Source organism: Ictidomys tridecemlineatus, chromosome 3, assembly GCF_052094955.1.
Source record: "Ictidomys tridecemlineatus isolate mIctTri1 chromosome 3, mIctTri1.hap1, whole genome shotgun sequence".
NCBI lineage: Eukaryota > Metazoa > Chordata > Mammalia > Rodentia > Sciuridae > Ictidomys > Ictidomys tridecemlineatus.
In genome coordinates, this window is record NC_135479.1 from 141,000,617 (window position 1) to 141,026,283 (window position 25,667).

Here is a 25,667-nt window from a genome sequence, read left to right on the forward strand (position 1 = left end):
GTCCAGTGGGAAAGAACCATACCAGTGCTCCTTCCGGACCAAACATTTCCAGGAAACTTCCAATGAATTCTCGGGACTTCTCCTCCCATTTCTGGATAAGGTCAATGCTTTTTTCCTCCACCTTCTGAACAAATTCTTTTGACTTTTCCTCCACATCTTTCACTTTCTTCTTTACTTTGTCAACACGCTCCTGCAAGTGGTATTTCTTCTCCTAGGCAAAGAAATAACTATTTTGAGGAATAATACTCATCCTGACCTTCCCTACCAGAAGAAAAAAAAAATGGCTCCTATATGCTTTTCAATCTTTAGAATTTACCCTATACTTCTTTAGCACAATAACAGAAAAGATATACTCCTAAGTTTCCAGGACTAAACAAAGAACTAAACTAAACTTACATGAAAGGCCCAGTAACAAACAGGCATGTAGCCAAAAGAAGTCAGGTTTTTTTTTTTTTTTAAAAAAAGATATAACCAAAACTTATACAGGCTGCAAAACGATCATTGCACAAAATTGCCAAGAATAAGCCAATTATAATAGATTGGAAGTGGAAGTACTAGTACTAGTACTAATGTATTATTTTTCCATCACTGGCTTATTCTGTGATTTTAGATGAGTTGTGTGTTTCATCTTTTAGTATTTAGAGGTCCATTTGCTCATTTGCAAAATGAAGCTGATATTCTTTGTCCTACCAACTTTCCTAAAGACAAGGGAAAGTGGTATAAATCCTTTGGTAGAAGGGGAGGAATATTGAGTCAAATAAAATTGTATCCTCCTAATTTATAGATCATAAAAAAGAAGGAGAAGTGATGAGATATAGCTCAGTGGTAGAGCATGTGCTTAGGTACACAGGCCCTGGTTTAATAAGAAGAAAAACAAGAAGAAAAGAAAGAGGAGAAGAAAGATAGTATGTTTAGGGTTGTTAATGGGTGTTTTGTTTGTTTTGTTTTGTGGTATTGGCAATGGAACCCAGAGCCTCACATATGCTAGGCAAGTGCTCTACCAATGAGCTACATCCATTGCCCCATAGGATTTTTAAACACTTTGAGTTGTGAGAAAATAAAGATTCTATAACAGATTAATTAATAAGTAGCTAGGGTCCAGTTGTGCAGATAAATTATGTTCAGTTGAAACCATTTCACCTCTTATAGCATAATTCACAGAGCTGGGAGCAGGTGAGGAAGCATGGTCAATTGATAATACAGAAAATATAGTTAGTAGCTTTCTTCTTTTTAAATCAACTTAATTGAGACAAAATTTATATACAAAATACATGGTGTTTCTGAAGGGCAAAAAAGATAAACTTAAGCTTTCATAAGTTAAAATTTAAGAGTTGGGCATGGTGGCACATGGTGGCACAACAGTTTGGGAAGCTAAAGCAGGAGGATCTTGAGTTCAAATCCAGCCTCAGCAATAGTGAGGCACTAAACAACTCAGTGAGATCCTGTCTCTAAATAAAATTCAAAATAGGGCTGGGGATGTGATACAGCAGTAGAGAGCCCCTGAAGTTCAATCCCTGGTACAAAAACAAAACAAAACTTGGGTCCATGTGGGAAAATTACATGCAGAATGTTGTATGTCACTATCTACACAGGGAGAAGATCTATAGTTTTCATTAGATTTTCAAAAGAATATCCAATCAAAAAATAAAAAGGTGAAGAGCAACTATTTTAAATGTATTATTATAAAGAGTGTACTATGTGTTACATATTTTTATTTAATTTGCTGTATGTCCTTACATCAGTATGTTGAAATTGAGCCATTAAGGCAGAAGCTGCTTCTTTCTTAGTTTGTGAAAAGGTTAGCATGATGTTTTCTGTAAAATGGCATTCATTAGCTTTGGACTGTGACAATTACAGAAGACTGAAAAGCAAGTTCAGCTTAGATGACAACACATGTGTCCTATAGAGCCAAGGAACTCTGAAATGAGGTTGAAACTCACATTGATAAAGCTGACGTTGAGCTCCTTTGCTGTATAGCCCCTCTGTAGGTTCCGTCGAGCATACACATCATAGTCTCGGACAATTCGGGTGATGATGTCTGATGTGGAGATACCTTCTGTCCTCTGTGTTGGAGCAAACATGCCTAACTCAAGAACACATACAGACAAACACTATGAAGTTCCAGTATACTCAGAAAGAGGACTAGATGGAAATTGGAAGCAACACTTCTGTCCTTTCCTCAAAAAAAGCAGACTCCATTATTACTAAGTGAAATCTAGAGATATTGGCATATAGATGAGGGACTGAATCAAGAGCCAAGCATAAGAAAAGGAGGAGTTACATGGCCCTAAAATTAAGAAAATTATGGGACTACTTGAACTTGAGATTAAAATTCAGAAATTTAGAGCAAGAATTGATGAATGTCAGTGCTATGTTCACCTTTATCTTTTATCCAAAGTGTGACTTGAAAGAGGATGTTGAATTTCTTTTGTTTTTTGGTACCAGGGATTGAACCCAGGAGCCATATCCCCAGCCCTTTTTTGTACTTCACTTAAAGACAGGGTCTCACTGAGTTGCTTAGGGCCTTGCTAAACTGCTAAGGCTGGCTTTGAACTCAAAATCCTCCCGCCTCATCCTCCCAATGCTGGGATTATAGGCATGCACTACCACGCCTGACTAGGATGTTGAATTTCTTAGTGTGCAAACTTTCCTCTGAAAAGTAGTGATGTGGCTGAATCTCTGAAGGCTGAATCTGCTCAAGAACCCATAAAGTGAGGATGTACATCAGCTTACTCACCTGCTTCTTTAATGTGCTTATAAACATCATCACTCCCAGCAGAAGAATAAGGGATATCATCATGGGCTACAAAATCAATCTGAAAATAAGGAACCATCATTTAAAATCCAGAGTAGCTACTATTCAGAGATACCCTGTAAATATTCCTAGGCTTAGAAAAAGGACAATAAGCAGAGGCCAGGCCTCAGATGGGCTTTTTATTATCTTTTTTTTTTTTTTTTTTGCTGATAAATTCTACAATCCATTCACAAGCTACACAACCTAACTATTTATGGATTATAAATAAAAAATTAGCTAGTTTCTTTTCTAGCTGCTTTCCATGTTCTACTAGAAGTGTCACCTCTCTCTGTACACCAATCACCATCCTGTGATCAGTGGGGAGGAGGATTTTTTGGTGAGCTAGTTAATGGGTAGAGTTTTAGAAAAAAGGAAATTTTCCTATCCTCCTGAGTCTACAAGGATTGTCAAATAAGGGTTTCTAATAGAGGTCACTTCTTTGTCAACTGGCTTCTCTCTCAGTTCATGAAAAATGAAGAAATATAAAAATAGCAACCAAGAGCCTTTTACTGAAATAAATATATTTGTACTACTGAGAAATGCAAAACCCAGAGCTATAAAAGAACTTTTAGGTCTCAGGATCTATCATTTTACTACTGTCAATACCCTTTGCAAGAGTAGAAAAAAATTAATGACAATGGGATCAATAATCCTTTAGAGACCCGTGCTAAACTTCACTTATTTATTCCTTCCTGAATAGGCCTGAATAATGTAATTACCATGCCGCTATACTAAACTCCCAGAAGCCACTACCGTTTGAAGCATGTTCATCAGGACTCTCAGCTAACATCTCAATTACCCATGAACAACTTGTAAGGAGTCCAGAGGCACCAAAGTAAAGGATGGAGGGCAAAAAACCCTCATGATTGAGATACACTAAAAAGGAGAAAATGGAAGTTGGAAGTTTCCCTAACTCCATACTTCCACCTGGGCTTGCTCATCATCTTTGTTGCCACTGGCTATTAGGTTTTAATACAGGAAAACTAGAGAACTATAAAAGGTCTGTCTTAATCGCATCTATTTCTAATAAATACCTCTTGCCCCAGACCTACCCAAGTATTGCTTAAGGAGCACTTTAGCTACTTTTGTTCTTTCCTGTTTCACTGAATAATTCACCTGCTACATTATGCATACTCCTGTAGAGAACTGACAATATATTTTCTGGTTCCTCCAGGTTGAGGGCCTCCAATCTAGCCTGATAAATCCTTCTAATCTTTTACAGCCATCCTTTTGTAGGAAACCTGTTGCTTTAATACAGGATAATGTAAAAGGAGGTATGGGATTTTATAACTCATTACATGAGATAAAATGAGAAACATCCCTGATTTTTGATCCCACACAATTTCTAGCTCAAAATCAAAGACCTGAAACTAAATTTAAGTGAACCTGAGAGAAGTCTATATAAATCTGTCTTATTTCCTGGAATGTGAACCTCTTGAAAGCTCAGCAGGGGCTATAGGTATTTTGAAGAGTTTGGTATGCTATAAGGGCAGATACACCCACAGTGGTGGTAGATGAGGACATCACATAACTGAAGAGTACAATTACAGCCCTACTAATGGTGTAACCTTGAGCAGGTTTATTTGGTTCTCAGGACCTTGTTTCTTTCTTTTTTTTTTTTTTCTTTTTGTATTTTTATTATTTTTTAGTTACAGGTGTACACAATAACTTTATTTTTTATTTTATGTGGTGCTGAGGATTGAACCCAATGCCTCACGCATGGTAGGCAAATGTTCTACCTCTGAGCCACAACCCCAACCCAGGACCTTGTTTCTTATATATAAAGGGGAAATAAAAACCACCCTACAAGACTGTTGTGGGGAACAAAATGGAATATAATGATTATAAAAGTGCTTATAAATCATCAAGCCCCATATAAATGTCAGGGATGAATACTATTGTTAGTAATATTACTAACAATGTAAAACTTACACAGAAGGTGCAAGTAAAATAGGGCTAGTGGAAAACTAGCTCAAGTGCCTTGAAAGTGGAAGGCATTCTGGAACAAGGAATGGAAATGTGCCCCATTTCTTACCCGGTGTTCTGCCAGGAACTCAGGTGTCAGGGTCCAAGGGGCATTCCTTACTACCTCATCCACATAGCGACAGTGCTGCACTGCATCATAGCGCTCATTCTCATTCATCACCGTGAAGCCTTTAAAGTTGTGTGTTAGCTCATCACTGCAGACTGGGTCATAGCATCATAAAGTTGTAAGCCAAGATTCCCTTTGCTTAACCCTCCTAAGCCACCAACCTCTCCCACCTTTTCCCACTTCCTAGCACTGCAACCATCTGGGTAGCAGTGCTTTTCCTAATATCATGCTCATGCTTTGGAGAAGAGGGTACAGCCTGTGTATTTCTGCATCAATCAAGTTCTTAAATATGTCTCCCTGTTTTATTTGTATAAGACCAGACTGGCCCACCATTGTACTTCATTGATTAAAAGAAATGATAAGCTGAAATCTAGAGCAAATGCTGTTCTTAAGTAGGCAACTGAGGTCAGTATTGCTCCCATGACTACAGAAACTCAACTAAAAACAGTGAGATAAATACTGGACATCTCAAGTTGATGAGAGTCTCACAGACTTCATGTTTTAGAGAGACTGTATTATATTCTTTATTTAAAAACTGAAAAAAGGTCTAATGTACATGGAAAAAAAGCAAATAAGATTACTATGATTTTCTGAACAGCATCTAAAGTGATCATCAAGTGTTTTCTTACCTCCCACAATGAGGTATGTATTAGGGAAAAGGTTCTTTGCTTGCATCAGAGCCCGGGCATGACCAGAGTGAAATAAGTCGAATATTCCATCTGCATAGACTCTCACAGGCCGCTCACCTGAATCCAAATAAAAGAATCATCAAAAAATATATTTACTCAATATCTCCTATTTGATGAATGAAATTGGTATTCTGTGACCATTCCTCTCTGCATAACCCTCTCTTTTAAGTGTTCTCTGAGTATTCACCCTGATTTGGTGGGTAAATTGGAGCTATGAGAAACAACATCAATGAATCCTTTCTTAAACCAACTCAGATGCTCCTCTTGCCCACTTCAAGTGTTTCCCCAGTCTTCTGGCATCTCAGTTCCCTAAGTCCTAACCTTAAGTCTTTGATAAACCCAGGATGTTATACTAGTCATGTGGTTCAGAAGGTATTGAATTAGTCTGAAGATAACTAGCAAGAGTTAGCCATTCTTTACCAAGTAGCTGTTGAACAGGTAAACCTTACAATCTTTGATTTGTAACCGTTGTTTCCAGCATGTTAGTAAGAGTAACACCTGTCATTCTCAAATTTCCCCCCATTACAAATTAGATGAATGCAGTACTACTGGAAAAATTAACCAGATGTCCTTCTTTAGGCAGAAAAAAACCTGGGTTTCCATTTATTGTCTTTTTTGAATCAGCTACTTGATTATTTAACATAAAACAGAACAGACAGAAAAAGATTTTAGAAGAGTAACAAGCGGTCAAATAAAGACTACCAAACTTCATAGTCTAAATTGCAACAGTTTGTTCCACCTAAAAGTCACTTTCTAAAGGCCTTATATTGTTTATAACTAATACTCTGCAAAGAGTAACATTATTCTAGGGTAAAAAGAACACAAGGGCCGGGCACAGTGGCACCTGCCTATAATCCCAGAGTCTTGGGAGGCTGAGGCAGGAGTGTCAGGTCGATGCTGGTGACTTAGGAACAAAGCACCAAGCAGCCAGTGCCCACAAAAGAACCACCAATCAGGCGCTGATGGAACCTCTTTGTCAATCACCAGGGTCTCCTGGCCAATCCTGGATCTTAGCCTGCTCCCCTGACCCACCCCAGTAGGACAAGGGACTCTTAAAGCCCCTTTTCCTGTACTAAGCCCTCCTCTTCTGCCCTAAGCCCATAAAAATTCCAGTCCGGTCCAGCCCCAAGCATGCCTCTTCTCAGACCCTCTTCTTACCTGCTCTGTCAGTATAAGATAGTTCCTCCTGGGAGCGAAATCTCAAAAAAGCCTCAATCACAGGCCTTTTTAAATCTGCCTCCTTTTGGCCGCTGTGATTGCCTGACCTTACAAGGAGGATCATGAGTTCAAAGCCAGCCTCAGCAAAAGCAAGGCACTAAGCAACTCAGTGAGATCCTGTCTCTAAATAAAATACAAAATAAGGCTGGAATGTGGCTCAGTGGTCGAGTACCCCTGAGTTCAATCCCTGGTACCAAAAAAAAAAAAAAAAAAAAGAACACAAGGGTGGAAAGATTTAGACTTCTAAAGAAGTCTATCTCTGTTCTGTCTCTTAAACAAAACTTGCTTTCTATGCTTGCATTGGCATTTCTCAGATGTTTAATCCCCCAATAATGGGGGAAACAAGGACAGGACCCAATCCTGATTTCCAAGACTGGTATTAGATGGGGGTGGGATCATCACTGAGGTAAGCTCCTCTGTACCTCACATCTGAAGAGAGCCTTTTCTGTCTTTCTTTCTTTCTTTTTGGAGGACGATACTGGGCACCTGTCAGCTAGTTAAATGCAAGCTGTGGCTTTGGTGACTCCTAATTACTTGTCCTGCAGGTCAGGCATATTGGGTTCTTCCAAAGCCATTCTCGCTGTCCTATCCAGACATGGGGAGTGTCTGGCATCAGTAGACAGCCATCCAAAATATGTTTTGCCTTTGGTTATGCACAGATGAACAAAGGGGTGAAACAACTATGAGATTCTGGACAAGGCTACTCCCCAGTGAATCTCAAAGTTTCTCCTCCAGCCTCCTCTTCTTACAGCCCAAGGGGTATCCTACTGTGACTGGTCAATCGTGGTACTGAGCAAACACCCCAGTAACACATGTACTCTCCTGGGCTCCTTCCTCTAGATCACTCCCCTCCCCTTACTGATCAGACCCAGCCATTGATAGAAGAGCCATTTTACGTGGAGTGGTTTGTAAGGTATAGCCTGGGTTCCCTTTGTTCGCATATAAGCCTTTATAAACCTGTAGGGATTCTCCCAATTGTTATTTCTGTGCTCCTGTGTGCCTCCCTAGCTTCTTTGGCTGCAAAAAACGAGATTCAAATCCACACCCTTTTCAATTTACCCTTGGCTTAGATTCCTCAGGGGAAAAGATGTTAAGCATCTAACAACCATTAGATATCTTCCTTAACCTTTGAATGTTCTTCTAGCCCACAAAGCAGAGGAACATACCCCACTGTAGGTCAGGGTTTTTTTTGTTTGTTTTTTTGTTTTTAATTTTTTCCTCATGGGTCATCACATTTGGAAGTTTAACAGTGGCAGGAGGGAATCAGTCATGGCTGCTAAGTCTGAACCCCCCAAGGTCTTTGACATACACCAAGCAGAGACCCTTGTTTATTCTTGCTGGTGAGAAAGCAATAAATCCAGCAGAACCAGGTAGTGAGAGTGGGTTTTTCTGACCTTCAGAAGCTCATTTAGAGAGATGTCCCTAATAAAACGGACGGACAGCTTTCTGTGGCATAGGACATGAGTTCTGTTTTCTGCCACTCAGATGGGAGCTTCATTCTCAACAGTTATGCCAGGTTCACCACTAGCCTGCACACTAAACACTGGGATAAGTTTGATCCACAGACGCTCAAGAAAAAGTGCCTCATTTTCTTCTGCTGTCAGGCCTGGGAGATGATCTAATCATAGATAGAAAAAGGAGATGTCGAATAATTTTCTGCATCCAAACCTGGCCTGATTACCAACTGGGGGAATGTCCAAAGAAACATAAACTCTAGCACTACAACTTAAAGGATTGATTTTACAAAACAGAAAAAAAAAATGGTTAAAGTGCCCTCCCTATATATTAGGTTTTGCCTTTTAAGCTTTTTGGCTTTCTGTCAGATGTCTCTCTCTCCAAGAATTGCATCTGAAAGCTACAGAGGCAACTATCCAAAACTAGTTTAGAGACCAAAAAGATGTCACTTTTAAATTGAAGTCACTGTATCTGTTCTTGCACTCTACCATCCTGTACCAAGTTCCTCCCTAAATACTACAGCACATGGAATGATCTCATATATAAGTCTTCTTTACCTTTAGAATATATAATTTTTTAAGCACTCTACCACTGAGCTACAACCCCAGCCCTGGCCTTCCCTAAAGTTATATCATAATGTAAAAGTTTAATAGGCTCTATTTTAATTTCTAACAGGTTAAATCTAATAGAGGCTTTAATAAACATTTGTAGCATTGTCTCCTATCTGAAAATCTACCTGCAAAAAGCTACAAGATCTTTGTTTCCTGCCTGTGTTATGTATGTGTGCACACCTCTGTATTGTATTGTTGTGTCTACATATGTGCTTGTGTCTATATACATGTACATGGTATCAAAACTGACATATAGATATGTGAGTACTCATAAATTAAAATTTACATGAGAAATGGATCTAAATATCTTTTAGTTCATAGGACTTAAAAAAAGGAAGTTCAATTTAAATTAGGTAAACAGAGTAAAGATGTCTTTAAAATGACTAACTTACAAGTTTTTCTAGGTGATTAAGACAATTAACAGAGTGTCGTTTCTATAAATATCTAGAATGTAATATACATTGCTTCTGTGAATTTTCTTCAACAGGGAAGAGATGGTCAATACTGTTAACTACACTTGTCTGATATCTTGGTTTCTACAGTTAAAAATAAGTAAATTATATTTAGCATAAATGGGATTAATCTTCATAAATGTATTTGAGAGATGAGATATCTGATCAATTTACAAAGTTAAAATGCTAAAACATCAACTGCTAAATATACCATCAAGTACTCTTAACTTCTTTAATTCCAAAAGTAATATTTAAATGTCAAATGTGTTTTCATAAATTGGCAAATGGGAAAAGGCTTAAGGATTTCTTTGTTTTCACTAAAAACAAGATTACTAAGAGTTAAGATTCTAACAGGTGTAATTTTATATACAAAGTACAAGAGGTTTCAGTTGTATTTTAATTGAAGTACTGTAAAAAAAAGCAAATGTATTTCAACTTATTAAAATGGAGTCATTTATCTAAATTCAGAAATTTCATGAGGATTGTTTCAGAATGTAAATTTAATAAGGGGTCAACAACTAGGAGAGAGAGATAAGACAGTTCTAGGTATGGAAATATATTTTAGTATGGAAAGTAGAAGAAAAAAAGAAATGTTTCTGAATGAGAAAGTCTTTGTATGGTAAAGTAAAAAGTTGTAGAATGTCTAAGTTGAACAAGGTTTGTGGAGGGTAAGTCTCAAAGAGTTTATGTATGACTAAGTTGGCTATAATTAGCACAATCAATTAAAAGTTAATTTGAGTTTTTCCTAAGGTAAAATATTAATGTACTGATATAAACCAAAGTTTAACCTCTATGTGTTAAAGTAACAAGGATTTGTTAAAACATTAATCTGTTCTAATCCAACAAAATAATTTCTTTTGTCTGTTAAGTTTTATTATTTAGTGAAACTATCTTAAAGGAATTGGGATTTGTAAAACTCTGGTTAAACAACTTTAATTTTAGAGTATTACACTACAGATTCTAAATTGATCTTTAAAAGTTAAACTCGGTTAACGTAAGAACATCAGTATAATTGTGACACTGTTACTGGTCCCTTTGTATACTAATGTAGTCATATCTTCCAAGTATACAAATCTTTAAAATATAAGGCTTAGAAGAGCATTTTACAAAGCTGGTGCTCTTCAAACTAAAGTTTGAAGTAAAGGTTTGGGATTATAAAAACGATGTTTCTTGGTTCATAATATTATACAAACTAAATATTTTTTTACTCTTGTTAATTTCATTTTGTATTTTCCTTGTAAACTTTATAACTACTATCTGTGCTTTGCAGACATACAACTTCTAATATAACAGCCCAAGTTAATTTGAGATAACAGGCCATCACCCATAGAACAGACAGGATATAAGGCTAACTGACCCCAATTTAATGGAAGGGATAAATAACTGTAAAGTTATAGAATTTAGTTAAAACCCAGTACTCCTACTTTAAGACTGGTAAAACTGGTTTGCTAGATGTTTAAAACCAAAACTTGGAGACTAAAGTTAAGGAAGTAAAAGGACCAAAAAAGAAAATAGCCAATATTTGGCTCTTGCCTTCTGAGGTCAGCTTGAACCCAGGGAATGAAGGACTTCTCCATGGGGCTTTGCAACTCTGGGCCATATGACTTCCCGATGGATGGGGTCAAGGGGACCCCATAGAAGAGAAAGCCAACTAGTGCATATGCTGCAAAAAGGAGGGTCACTGGAGAAGAAAACATTCCTGATGTTTCCAAGGGAAACCACTACATGGTCAGCAAGACCTTGAACTATCTTGGCAGATGGTACTAGAGAAGGTAAGAGGCTTTTCCCAAGTTCCCAAGAGTGAACCCCAAAGGAAACTCAGATGACTCTTAATATATAGGAGCAACGTCAATTTGACCAGCTTGGTCTTAAATACCTGACAAGAGAGTTATAACCAAAGTTCAGTCATACTTGGACATTTAAAAGGAAAGACAATAGTTCTTTTTTTTTTTTTTTTTTAGTTGTAGTTGGACACAATATCTTTATGTTATTTATCTTTATGTGGTGCTGAGGATCAAACCCAGGGCCTCACATGTGCTAGGCAAGTGCTCTTTGGCTGAGCCACAACCCCAGTTCCAAGACAATAGTTCTTTTAAAGTAACTTAAGATATACACTTGTGTCAGATCCATCAAAAGTAAGTAAAGCTGGAGGCTATAAAAGAAAAATTCTTAGGAGTGCTTGATAATTATCTAAAGAGACTATCAGAGTCAGAAGCTTTTTTTAGTTAATTTAAAACCTACCAATCTTCCCAGACTTAATCTGTGTTTGCTAGTATGATTATCTAGCCCTAAGTGACGGAAATAAAGGGATTTCTACTGAACACAAAGGTTATGCAAACAAAAAGGTATTTTTCAAAAGATGACATTAGATATCTTAATTATATCTTGTGGTGGCATCTGTGATATTATAAAAACTAAGTTGCCAGGTACGTGGCCCACACCTATAATCCCAGCAGCTCCGGAGTCTGAGGCAGGAGGATCACAAGTTCAAAGCCAATCTCAGCAAAAGTGAGGCGCTAAGCAACTTAGTGGGACCCTATCTCTAAATAAAATACAAAATATGGCTGGGGATGTGGCTCAGTGGTCCAGTGCCCCCAAGTTCAATACTCAGTTCCAAAAAAAAGAAAGAAAGAAAGACTAAGTGGTGTGATTTACATTCCTAAATTTACATTCCCAAATAGAGCCTATGTCCTCACCAGTCTTGTCATGGGAACAACTTCTTAGGCTCTTGCACCTGCTGGTGGAAAAACTACTGGTTTCTATCATCATCATTCATCATACTCATTGCTTTTGTATAAATCTCATTCCAGTACTCATGTCTTCTTGTTTCTCACACACAGCACCCACTTCCCAGATAATTTTACAACCTGTTCTTTTCAAGCCAGACTTTCACCATGGACCCTTCAACCAACCCGAAACATATCTAAAAGGGAAACCTGAACTGCTTGCCCCATGTCACCCCCTCTCAGCCTGAAGCAGCCAGAGCCATCAGTGCCCAATTTCTCTTACAGCGGTAAGAGTTCCCCTTAATCAGAGGGGAAAATGAGACAAGGGTAAAGGACAGGTAGTCAATGTAGATAATAAATGATTGGGTTGGAAAGATGGAGGCTAATTATCAAAGAAAAGGAAATGGGATGCTAACACCTCTGTATAACACTTCCCCACTCAACGTTTTGGGTTGGATGGAGGGAAGGATCGCACTTTCCAACATAAACAACTGCCCCTTGGAGTAACTCTTTCCAGCCTTTGGGCAGGTATGCAGGAAAGAAAGGGGTCTATAAAAAAGCTATATACTCCCATTCCCATGGACATCAGCTCTGGGTCTCTTTCTGCAGAGAAGTCTATCTCTGTTCTGTCTCTTAAATAAAACTTGCTTTCTCTGCTTCCTTCGGCATTTCTTGGGTATTTAATCTTCAACACTGGGAGAACAAGGACTTGATCCTGATTTCCAAGACTGTTATCATTATCACATCTGAATATGAACCCTGAACTCTGTTGGCATTTTGAAATTTGACCTGCCACTATTACACCATGTTACATAGAGCCTGTGGTTATCCTCGTTTTTATTTACCCTGTCCGCATTTGCCTGCCTATTACTCAAGTAATGGATGCCAAACTCAAACATCACTTCATGAATCAGAAGGGATATGGTCAACATGAGCTATATCTAAATACTTTTGCAAAAGAAAAGTATTCTCTGGAACTAGTCTCTTTTTTTATGGACCCCCCTGCAAAACCATAATCCATACAGCCAATCCATACAGGCATCTTGGACTGGTACTGTTCATAATTGTTTCTATTTGAATTTCACTACTCCTCAGTTATAACAGAGAACAAAGAAGCAAAACTAAAAAGTAATCACAAATATTATATATATGTAAGGGGACAAATAGATGATGGTGGTGGGAACATAAGGTTAAGAGAATAATTCTATAAAATGAATTCACTGTACTGACTCTCCACATGCTTTCTTTGCCAAAAAGCAATCTGCCTGCAGCCCTGCCTGGCCTGGGGGGACAGGAAATGTCACATTTTTCAACAAACTGAGGCAGGGGGTGGAAAGCCTGGCAGTCAGTGTAGGTAATGAATGATGGGGGTTGAGAAGATGAGAGCTGGTTATCAAAGAAAAGACATAGGCTGCTAACAGCCTCTGGATCATACTTCCCAGCACAAAGAGTTACTGGGGATTACCCTCTGTGCTGCTCCTTTCTGTCCTTTAGAGAAGAAAAAGAGAAGATGGGGGAATTCTGGGGTCTATAAAAAAATAGACCACAGGCACCCAGATCTGGACCTCTGTCTACTTCTGTCTCTTTCTTAAATAAAATTTGCTTTCTGTGCTTGCCATGGTGTTTGTCAGGTGTTTAATCTTCAACACCAGGGGACAAGGGCCCAATTCTGATCTCCAAGACTGGAATTGTATGTACACAGGAAATATTTGTAGCATATAATGGCCTCTTATTCCCTGGTCTATGTCCAGCTCTGCATTTACAGAGTAGAGAGGGCATTTACCATAGTTATTAGAAGAAATAGAAAAGGATTAGAAAAAAGAAATAATTTACAGAAAAGTAAGGATACTGCCTAATTGACTCTATTCATAAAAAGTGCTCATGGAAGTTTCTATTTATGAAGATCCCTAAAACCAATTGCCTCAAATACGAAGAATATCCAGACCACATGTTAATAATTTATACGGTTGGGCTGGGGCTCTAGTCCCATGGCAGAGCACTTGCCTAGAATGTGTGAGGCATTGGGTTCAATCCTTAGCACAACATAAAAACAAATAAAACAAAGGCATGCTGTCCATCTTCAACTATCAAAAAAAAATATATTAAAACAAAATTTATGTGGCTAAAAATTATTAAACACTGATATAAATTAAGCCTACAAATAAAGAATATGAGCTTTGAAAATAATAAAGCAAGTCTTTCCAGGAGTGGTGGTGCACACCTGTAATCCCAGTGACTCAGAAGGAAGAGACAGGAGGATTGCAAGTTTGAAACTAGCCTCCTAATTTAGCAAGATGCTCAGCAACTTAGTGGGACCCTGTCTTAAAACAAAAAATTTTAAAAAGGACTGAGGATGTGGTTCAGTGGTAAAGCCCCCTGGATTCAAGCCCCAGTACCAAAAAAGGGGGGGGGGACTGGAAAATTATAATACCATTAAGAATAAAATTAAGTGATAAATATCTCCCAACTTGGGAGATATTTATCACTTAATTTTATTTATTATTAGACAAGGGGCTGTGGTGTAGCTCATGGGGCTGTGGTGTAGCTCAGTAGGCAGAGCATTTGCCTAGCATGTGCAAAGCTGTGGATTCGAGTCTCAGGACCATAAATTATCCCAATTCAAACTAATAACTTTTTGTTCATGCTTCATTATATTTCACAGCTGTGACAACAGGCCAAGAAACAAGTGCATAAAAATAAGGAAAATAATAAGATTTTATAGCATGGAGATACGCTCCCAAATTGAACACTGAGGCAAATGGGAGGAATCCCTCCATTAGTAGCCTTTAGAAGTAAACTTAGGGAAGTATATAGAAAGTAGGTATGTATTTGATAAATACAACAGAATGTTAAAAACTACAGTAAAACAACAAAATAATTAGTATCTACTTACAAGGAGTTCCTTTGCTGGCTTCTTCCATAGTTACCCTGACATAGGGCTTACTAAAGTCGACTTCAATTTCATCAGAAAAAGGAGCTGGCTGCCGTAAGCCCTTAAGAGGAGGATTAAGGAAAAAAAAGTTAAAATTCAATGGTACACACTGAAATACTAAAAAATTACAGCTTTAAAGAACAATTAGGCCAGGTATGGTGGCACATGTCTATCCCAGTGACTCAAGAGGCCCTAACAGCAGGAAGATCACAAGTTCCAAGCTAGCCTTGGTAACTTAACAAGACCCTGTCTCAAAATAAAAGATAGAAAGGGCTGGGTTGTAGCTCAGTGGTAAAGTGCTCTGGATTCAATGCCTAGTACTGAAAAAAAAAAAATCAGTTATTCAATGTAATGTAACAAAAATTCCTCTAAAACTTTATAACATAAAGAAGAAGCAGGGTGCATTATTTCAAAGTGACAAATGAAAACTGCAACCTTTTATGAAGTGAGTACATCATGGCATGAAAAATAAATGCGTTGCTGGTGATTTCAGGGTAAAACTGAGTGATCCAATTGGGAACCTAAGCACAACCCCAACTATCTGGGTCTAAAATGATGGCAAGATAGAACAGGCAACCCTGTACAGTGTGACTAAACTACCAAGGTCCTGAGTGATTTTCATACTACTTCAGCTAGACACCTGGAAAGGCAAACAGCTCCTGGGTACTATATTTAGTATAATTATCACTGTATAATGCTTTGTACTATAATTATGTTTTAATGTTCATAACAGCTCTTAAGGCAAGTAATGCTACAGTAGAATTCTTAATTTAAAGATGAGGGAAACAGGGCTGGGGTTGTGGCTCAGTGACAGAGCACTTTGCCTAGCATGTGTGAGGTACTGGGTTCGATTCTCAGCACCATGTAAAAAACAAACAAATAAATAAATAAATAAAGGAATTGTGTCCTTCTATAACTAAAAAATGTTAAAAATAAATAAAGATGAGGGAAACAAAGTTCAGAGAAGTTTATATGAACTGAATGCAGTTACCCAGAGGCAAAATTAAATTAAGAATGCAAGTATAGCTGGGCATGGTGGCACACATCTATAATCCCAGTGGCTTGGGAGACTAAAGTAGGAAGATTGCAGGTTTGAAGCCAGGGTCTCAGCAACTTAGAGAAGCTATAAGCAACCTATTGAGACCCTATCTCAAAATAAAAAATAAGAAAGGCTGGGGATGTAGCTCAGTGGTTAGGCACCCCTGGGTTCGAATCCCTAATACCAAGTAAGTATGCTCATTTCTCTGTATGTGACTTTGTTTGAGAATTTTTGTTAAATTTATTCCTAAGATTTTATTCCATTTGATACTATAGTGATGGAATTATTTATTTTATTTTTAGACTGTTTCTTGATAGTATACAGAAATATAGTTGATTTGTATGTATTTGTGTAATTGTATCAATTAGTCTATTTCTATGTCCTGTGATGCTGCTAACCTCAATTATTAGTTTTAGTAGTAGTTGTTGTTTATAGATTCCTTAGGATTTTCTAATCTGAGAACAGGTTGTCTATAAATAAAGATAGTTTTACTTACTCCTTTCTAATCTGGATATGTTTTCTTTCTTTTTTCTTTTTATGGTGCTGGGGATCAAACCCAGGACCTCACGCATGCTAGACAAATACTGTACTGAGTCACATCTCCAGTCCTATTTTCTTCTTTTTATTACCCTCATTGCAGTTAGAGTAAGTACAACATTAAGTAGAAATGGAAAGGGCAAATATTCTTGCCTTGTTCCTAGTATCAGGGGGAAAGCATGCAAATTTCAATATTAAGTATGATGCTAGTTACAGGTTTTTTAAATGTTCTTCATTAGGATGACAAATCTCCCTTCTTTGTACAGTTTCTTGGAGAGTTTTTATAATAAACAAGTGCTGGATTTTGTTAATTATCTTTTCTTCACCTATTGTAGTAATCATACTTTGGTTTTCCTTTATTTATTAATTATGGTATATTATATGAATTGACTTCAGAATATTAAACCAATCTTGCATTTCTAAGCTAAATCCCTGTTAGTCATGCTGAATAAACTTTCTATATGTTCCTGGATTCAATTTGCTAATAATATGATTAAGAATTTTTGCATCTAAGTTTGTGAGAAATTTTTAACTTTAGTTTTCTTATGATGTTTTTCTCTGGCTTTGATATCTGGTCTCACACAATGAGCTGGAAATTATTCTGTTTTCTTCTATGTTCTGAAAGTATCTGTGTAGGATTGGTATTATTTCTTCCTTAAATGCCTGATAGAATTCACGAATGAAGCCATCTGGGCCTGAACTTGTCTTCGTGGGAAGGTGTGTTTTGTTTTCCTTTTGTAGAGCTAGGGCCTGAATCTGGAGTCTCCAGCTCTACCATGGAGCTATGCCCCCTAGTCCATGGTGGGAAATTTTTAATAACCAATTCAATGTTCTTACTTGATATAGCTCTGTTAAAATTTTCTATTTCATCTTAGCTCATTTTGGTAATTTGTCTCTTTCTAGGAATTTATCTATTTCATCTAAATTATCAAATATTTTAGCATATAGTTGTTCATAACCTTCCTTTACAATCCTTTTAATTCTATAGAACTGTAGTGATGTATACTTAGAATTTTAAATTCTAAACAGATCATATCATGATTGAACTAAATTCAAAGGCTGGAAAGATATTAGAGAAAACAGTTTATCTTCTAGAAAAAAGTTAATACACAAAAAATGATCAATAGTAACTTGTTTCTGAAATTCACAAAATAATACACATTTTATGATTCCTTCTATAAAAGGTTAAAATAGAGAAAACTAATCTTTGGTGGTAAACAAATAAATTTGGCAGAAAAGGTTGCTGACCAGTAGGGGGTGTAAAGAAGTCTTTGGGGAAGATATAAATTTGCGGTTACTTGGGCTGAGACGGCTAGGAGAAATGGTGCATAATGCTAATGGCCATGGGGGTTTTCTTTGGAGTGATAAAGATATTCTAAAATAGATTATGATGATGTTTCCAAAATTTCATTGATATTAAACCACCTAATTATATACACTTTAAGTGTATACATAAATTATAATGGTATATGAATTATAACTCAATATAACATATATGTGGAAAAATAGAAAAATTATGCTTATAAACAACAGTGCAGGTGGATAAAAGATCAGTCCTACTGTGTCTCTAAAAGTTAATATTAATGGTGTATTTGAACAGACAAGTCACAAAAAACCTGGAATGGTGCATGTCTGTAATTCCAGGGGCTCGGGAGGCTGAAGCAGAAGGATCACCAAGTTCAAAGCCAGCCTCTGCAACTTAGTGAGGCCCTGAACAATTCAACAAGACATTATCTCAAAATAAATAATAAAAAGGGCTGGGTATGTGGCTCAGTGGTAAAGTACCCCCTGGGTTCGATCTCAGGGACCAAAAAATAAAATAAAGAAAGAAAAAACACATGTTGTCACTTAAGAAAGAGGTAAGTTTATAAAAACTGAATATTTGAACTAAGGAAAATAAGAATGTGGTACCATCATCAGGAATAAAGGGTTTTTTTTTTAAAAAAAGGAGTTGATTTCTAAATAACAAATTCATTTTGAGATTGAGATAATACTTAATCATCAAAGAAATGTCAAAAAGACAGGTGTTGACACTAATAAAGATAAGTAGTAAAGATGAAAAAATAAGATAAAATCTTTAAGAGAGGACAGAGGATTAGCAATGATAGTGGAATGTGATGGACACAATTATCCAAAGTACATGTATGGAGATATTATTTGGTGTAAACATGCTTTATATACAACCAGAGATATGAAAAATTGTGCTTTATATGTGAAATATGAATTGTAATGCATTCGACTGCCATTTATCTTTTAAAAAAATCAATTTAAAAAGGCAGCTAAATAGCTATAATCTAAAGCAGTGTGCTACTGAATAATCTTTGCCCTAAAATTTTCTCATTACATAAATAAGCACTATTGGGTAAGACATATTGTCTAATAAAATATACATAATAGAATTCTAAAAAAAAATCTTTAAGAGAAAAAAATGTAAAAAACTAATAGGTGAAGAAAAAAATTCTAAGTGTTCATACTAGAGGGTTGGGAGAGCCAGAAGTTGTCAGAAGAGGTCAAGGAGAACTCTAATAAAAGGAATGTCAAAGAGACCAATGAATAATTTCAAAGACAGGGATTACTCTAATTGTTAAATATTCCAAGGAGATTATAAAGTCTTTAAATCTGGAGATTCAAATAGTTATTAGTAACCTTCTAGAATATAACTAGTAAAAGAACACCAGTGCCTCTAAGAAAACTGGAAACAATAGATTAGTTAAAATCACTTATTAAAGATATGTGGCTATAAAGGGAATGAGAAAAACAGAGAGGATACCTAATAAGGGCAGAAGAATGAACTGGAAGTTTTTTAAAAAGTTGAAATCTATACATGTCTAACATGAAGCAGAAGAAACCAAAGTGATTGAAAATACCAGAGGGAGTAAAAATGGATACTTTAGAAAGCAGGAATCTAGAAGAATGGCAGGGAATGGCCATAAGGACAGCAGGGAGAAGGTGTTAACCCAAGAAATACAAAGCATTTTTTCCTTTTTTTTTTTTTTTTTTTTTAATTCTGTGGTGCTGGGGATGGAATCCCGGGCCTGTACATGCAAGCCAAGCACTCTACCAATTGTTTTATCTCCAGCCCACGAAGGATTACATTTTTCTAAAAGAAGAATAAAGAAAAGACAATAAAAGGACAATGTTGGATGAAAGGAAGGAAGATGTAGAAACTTTTGTCTGATACTCTCATTTTTCTCAGTGCAGTAAAGCACGGAATGAAGTAACCTGTGATGAACAGGGAAGCTAGAATAAGATTGAAAGCTTGAAGAAAGGAGACGAATAACTGTTGTGAGCAATGTACAAAGCATCAGCAAATGATTAGTGGAACTTACTGAGCACTATATTTATCCAAGATCAAGCTAGAAACTTTAATCTTTAGAAGGCCAAGTTAATAGATCCAGGAAGAAAAATTAAAAATTAACAGAAACTACAAAAGATCTAGGATTCGGCCCTGATGAATGGAAGGGAGAATAGGGAAGTGAAAAATTAAAGAGACAAAAAAGGTATAGACATTTCTCCAGAAAATATATACAAATGACCAGCAAGTACAAGAAAGGAAGCTTAACAACATGACTCATCAGGAAAATCCAAAACAAAACCACAATGAGATACCACTTCACACCTACCAGGATGTTATGCTATATAAGCACAAAGAGAGACAAAACAGTATTGCCAAGGAGGAAAAATACCTTCATACTTTGCAACTATGACTGTAAAATGGTGCACAGCTTTGGAAAACAGTGCAAGATATTTAATGCAGAATTACCACATGACCCAGTAAACACCTAAGAGCTAAAAACATATATTTAATTTGTACATGAAAAAGTTCATAGCAGCATTATTCACAATAGCTAGGAAAAAGAAACACTCCAAATGTTCATCAACTAATGAATATCTAAACAAAATGGTGTTTCTATATAATAGAATATCATTCGCCTATAAAAGAGAATCAATCAAGTCTTGACATACATTACCACCTGAATGCACCTTATAAACACTATGCTAAATGAAGCCAGACACATAATATATGCTTTCATTCATAATATAATCAATTAGCTTCTAAATGCTACATAAAGTTTCAAAATCTGTGCATCTAAAAACCATAATTTATAATAATGACAATTAACATCCCCCCAAATTATGAATGATCTCTGAATACAATATTGCTTCCATAACAACTTTTTCCTATGTTCACACATAATATTTCACTATTCTCAAAATTCCAATTAAAGAGAGGGATTCTGGTGTTCTATAAATAGGGAATAGAACACAAATAACATGAGCCTAGAACTTGGTTATTGTAGGGGTTCTGTGTTTGGGATTGGGGATCTTGATAACTTCATGGCTATGGCATGCCTGCTGCCTGGGAAAGTTTCTGTGCAAAGGTATAGGATGCCTGGTTGTTATGGTAATGCCCTCCATACTAGAGTCTTATCAGCTTAGACCTTAATCTTAGGCACATAACTCCTGGGAATAAAGGAACTTGCTTACTTGATAACTACAATGTTTCACACCAAGCTCCCAGTGCTCCAGGATCTGCCCGCCTAACAGTAACTTCAGACAATGGACTTTCTTGAGAACTGCAGGAAGCTCCTAACATTGTATATTATAACTAGGAAATGTAACTGGAAAATAAGCAACCTTAATGATCCTCTAAACAATAATGTAGTCATGGTACTAATGACCTAATGTAACCTACTGGTATAAATAAACGTGGTTGCTTGGACAAGGAGCCACTCTGCCACCTTCCCTGCCTCTGCACCTTGTCTCTGTGTCTACTCTTTATTATTATTATCCTTTATACTTGGTATTGATATGCCACTACTCTTTCTACTCTCCAAGGATTCTTTAATATTTTTTAGCAAAAAGTTTCCAAAATCCACAGAGACACATTTCCCTTTCACCCAGACATTCTGCACAAATAGTGACAGGTCTTTCTGGGATCCAAATTTATTTTAGCAATTACAGGGAAAAGTCAAGAGGAAGAACATGTGTATTAAGAGAGTGGGGATAAAAGTGGAACAGAAAGATTCCATCTCCTGGGTATCTGTTTATAAAAGGAAAGAAGCAGAGTGCTGTGGTAAATGCCTGTAATCCCAGAAACTTGGGAGGCTGAGGTGGGATGATTGCAATTAACCCACCTCAGCAACTTTTCAAGGCCCTAAACAACTTAGTGAGACACTATCTCAAAATAAAAAATAAAAGGGGGCTAGGGATATAGCTCAGTGGTAAAGCACTCCTGAACCAATCCCCAGTACCAAAAGAAAAGAAACGCAATAATTTTCCAACACATAGTGCCATTTCAGTGAATATAAACAATAAGCTCATCTATCTGAATACCATCTGAGCATCTCATAAGCCTGTATCTGATTAAACTCTCTTCCTTCTAAAACTGCTATTTTCTCCCCAGTCTTATCTTAGTGAGAAGCACCTCATTTACACAATCTACCTAAGACTGAAACCTAAGAGTCATCTTTAACACTTCTCAATTTCTGCAGTCCCATAACATCAAAGAATTGTCTAAATTGCTTCTCAAGGACTTTCAAAATTTCTCTCATAATTGAGGCCCGCATCATCTCCAACCTGGATTATTACAACAATCTAACAAATAGTTGGTCTAGCTTCCATCTATCCCTGTTTATTTTTTTTTAAAGTAGTTAGACACAGTATCTTTATTTTGTTTATTTATTTTTATGTGATGCTGAGGATCGAACCCAGGGCCTCGGCATGTGCTAGACAAGCACTCTACCGCTGAGCCACAATCCCAGCCCCATATCCCTGTTTAAACCATCTTTTCCAAAAAATGTCTTGACATGCCAAAATGCAGTGCTTCCTGAGGTAACCGAGTCACTTTTCAGATAACTCCCATTCCTAAAATGGTTTTTACTGTGCTTTAAGTTAAAATCTGTGTCACTGCATTTTCCAATCAGTCAACTTCCTTTTGCTTAGACTTTCAACCAACATAAATTAAGAACCTCTATGTGCCAGTGGCTATGCATTGGAGTTACTGTTCAGTTTATGGACAAAGAGGAGAAAGATACAGCAACAGATAACAAACAGTATCACAGTGCCAAATAGAAGTAAATTAAAGTTACCAATAGCTGTTTAGAGGATCCCAAGGGGTGGGCTCAGTGGTTTCGGAAAAGCTTCATCAAGGGCAGAGGGGTAGGAGGGAAATGGAGGGGGCAGGAGGATTAGCAAGGATGGTGAAATGTGATAGACATCATCGTCCAAAGTGTATGTATGAAGATACAATTTGGTGTCAACATACTCTATATACAACCAGAGATATAAAAAATTGTGCTGTATACATGTAATAAGAATTGTAATGCATTCCGCTGTCATTTTTTAAAAATCAATTTTAAAAAAGAGATCATTTCTGTACTTGTATAAATAAGAGTACAAGAAATGTACATAAGAGAGTACAAATTCAGAAGTATGAAGTAATAGTATGTTAAGCAAACGACAAATAATATTACTGGAGAAATATATTTGGTTGCAATGAGGTTGTTGTAATTACTTAGCTATAAGCAGAACTATGGCCAATTTTCTTCAGAGTTTAGGTACTCTATGACTTGTTTACCTATATGATAAATACTAAAATAGATTAAGTGTCTTACTTTTTGTAAATATTTGGGGATTTTTTTTTTCAGTGCCAGGGCTCAAACCCAGGGTCTTACACATATGAGGTAAGCATTCTGCCAGTGACTGATACCCTCCCCAGCTCTTGTGGTGCTTCTCATTTCAAAAACATCTTTATCAGTAAATTCTTTATACTTACAGACATCAACATAGTGTTATTCCTTAATTTTTTCTTTTTAACTCTTTTCTCTTTTATCCATTTCATCCTGACCTACCAGTCTGGCTACCTAATATTTGGTACCTTTCTATTCCTTTTCCCACTTTCAGGAAAGCACTCTCCTAAAGTTAATCAGCTCTGAGTTATAGAGCTCTATATGCTTCTGTCTTTCAAAGGTTTACAACCCTAGCACCTACTGCTATGAAGTAACAATATACCATGCAATATCTTATTTACTCAATCCAAACATCAACTCATGAACAAATAAACAAAATGTGGTATGAGATATATGACGGCATATAATTTGGCAATGAAGAGAAATGAAGTAGTCAAACATGCTATGACATGAATGAACCTTGAAAACATGTTCAGTGAAAGAAGTCAGCCACAAAAGATCACATTTTGTATGATGTAATTTGTATATAATGTCCAGAATAGGCAAATCCATACCCAGAAAGATCAATGGTTTCCAGAAGCTGGAGAGATTAAAGGGAAATGGACAGTCATTACTAATGAGCACAGAGCTATATGGGGTGGTAAAAAAAAAAAAAAAAAAAAAAATCTGATATTGATTGTAGCGATGACTACACTAAAAACCACTGAATTGCTAGGTTGGTAGTGTAGATTATATGATATCTTAATTATATCTCAATAAAGCCATTACAAAAGAAGAAAAATCTTGTTTGCATTTCATTTGCTTTGAATTCAAGAGAATTCAAAGATAGAAAGGGAACAGTGAAGATAACAGACACTAAAGATAACAGTGGAGATAGCAGATACTATTCCTCACTAGGATTGGTCCAGCCAGCCTCGATGAGTTAGACTTTGACCATTAGCCCATTCTAAAAAGCTAGTGTATACTAGGGAGGAATGTGGAATAGGTAGCAAGTCACTGAACTGCTTTTACATGAACATATGAAACAAAGTAATCTAAAGCACTGAAATTCCTCAGATTCTAGCAAGCAATTTAAATCCCCTCAGAGCTCAATCCACTAAAAAGACTGGACTCATTTGTTCTCTTCCTGAGTATGATAACTGGCTGAGAATAGCACCCATTTAGTTTTATCTTGTCCCTACTCCAAGTGATAGTGCTGAACTAATGCCTACTACCATCTCTGAATTCTAAACACACTTTCTGAATTCTCTAACAAACTTTCAGAAATTAACAATGTCCTATTTTATTAAGTTATTTTCTGAGCTTACTTGCTTTGTAAGGCAGAATAATGGCCTCCTAAAGATGCCCAAATCCTGCTGGGCTTGGTGGTGCATACCTGTAATCCTAGCGGCATGGGAAGGCTGAGACAAGGAGGATTGAGAGTTCAAAGCTAGCCTCAGCAAAAGCGAGACGCTGAGCAATTCAGTGAGTCCTTATCTCTAAATTAAATACAAAAAAGTGCTGGGGAGGTGTCTCAGTGGTTCAGTTGCCCCTGAGTTCAATCTCTGGTATCTGCCCCCCACCAAAAAACAAAAAGATGTCCATATCCTATTCCTTGGACTATGACTATGTTACCTTACATGGCAAAATGGATTAGCAAAAGTGATCAGATTAAGGATTTTGAGACAGGAAGATTATTCTGATTAATTTAGATGTACACAGCGTAATTACAAAATAATCTTTATAAGAGAAAAGAGGAGGTAGGGAGAATCAGAATCAGAAAAGGAGATGCAATGACAGGAGCAGAAAAAGCCAGAGTGATATAATTACTGTCCAGCACCATGTGCTAGGCAATGTAGGTAGATGCTAGAAGCTAAAAAAAAAACAAACAAACAAGGAATTCTTCCCTAGAACCTCCAACCTTACCAACACAGACTTCTGACCTATATATAAATGTATTATACATTTATACTATTTTGTTGTAATTTGCTACAGCAGCAATGGGAAACTAATACACTTGTCCCTGACAATATCATCAATATCAGGCCCAGAGGTATATGCCTCCAATTTGTAGAGTCCAGTCATTCTTATTGCTCAAGATAAAGTACTGGTTTTGAACAACTATTAATTGTCACAGAGAAGAAATGTTTTTTTTTTCCTTAGGGATATAAAGCTCCAGAACTAACCAGTAGAAGCTGCAGTTTGATAAATGGCTAGTGCTTAATACAAGTAAAGAAAACACAGAAATACATAATTATGTCACTAAAATTTTGAAACTCTGATTTCATAATAAAATTATGTGTGCCTCAGTAATAATTTCAATTGTGTGTGAGTGATCCCTGTGTGTGTATATGTGTATATAAAAGTATTCTTTGACATGCTTTTTTTTTGGGGGGGGGCGGGGTTCCAGGAATTGAACCCAGGAGTGCTCAACCACTGAGCCACATCCTC

The 25,667-nt window shown here is 36.8% G+C and overlaps 1 protein-coding gene across 2 annotated transcripts in view; it reads right to left on the reverse strand.

The window, feature by feature from the left end:
• Pcyt1a (phosphate cytidylyltransferase 1A, choline) overlaps positions 1-25,667 on the reverse strand; it is a 54,051-nt gene that overhangs the window by 5,021 nt on the left and 23,363 nt on the right. For both annotated transcript variants that reach the window (XM_005340281.5, XM_078043984.1), the window contains exons 3-8: positions 14,931-15,030; positions 5,516-5,632; positions 4,830-4,981; positions 2,738-2,816; positions 1,941-2,083; positions 23-211 (exon numbers count right to left, since the gene is read on the reverse strand). In XM_005340281.5, the coding sequence (XP_005340338.1) occupies positions 23-211; positions 1,941-2,083; positions 2,738-2,816; positions 4,830-4,981; positions 5,516-5,632; positions 14,931-15,030 (780 nt within the window). The remainder of the gene's footprint in view (positions 1-22; positions 212-1,940; positions 2,084-2,737; positions 2,817-4,829; positions 4,982-5,515; positions 5,633-14,930; positions 15,031-25,667) is intronic.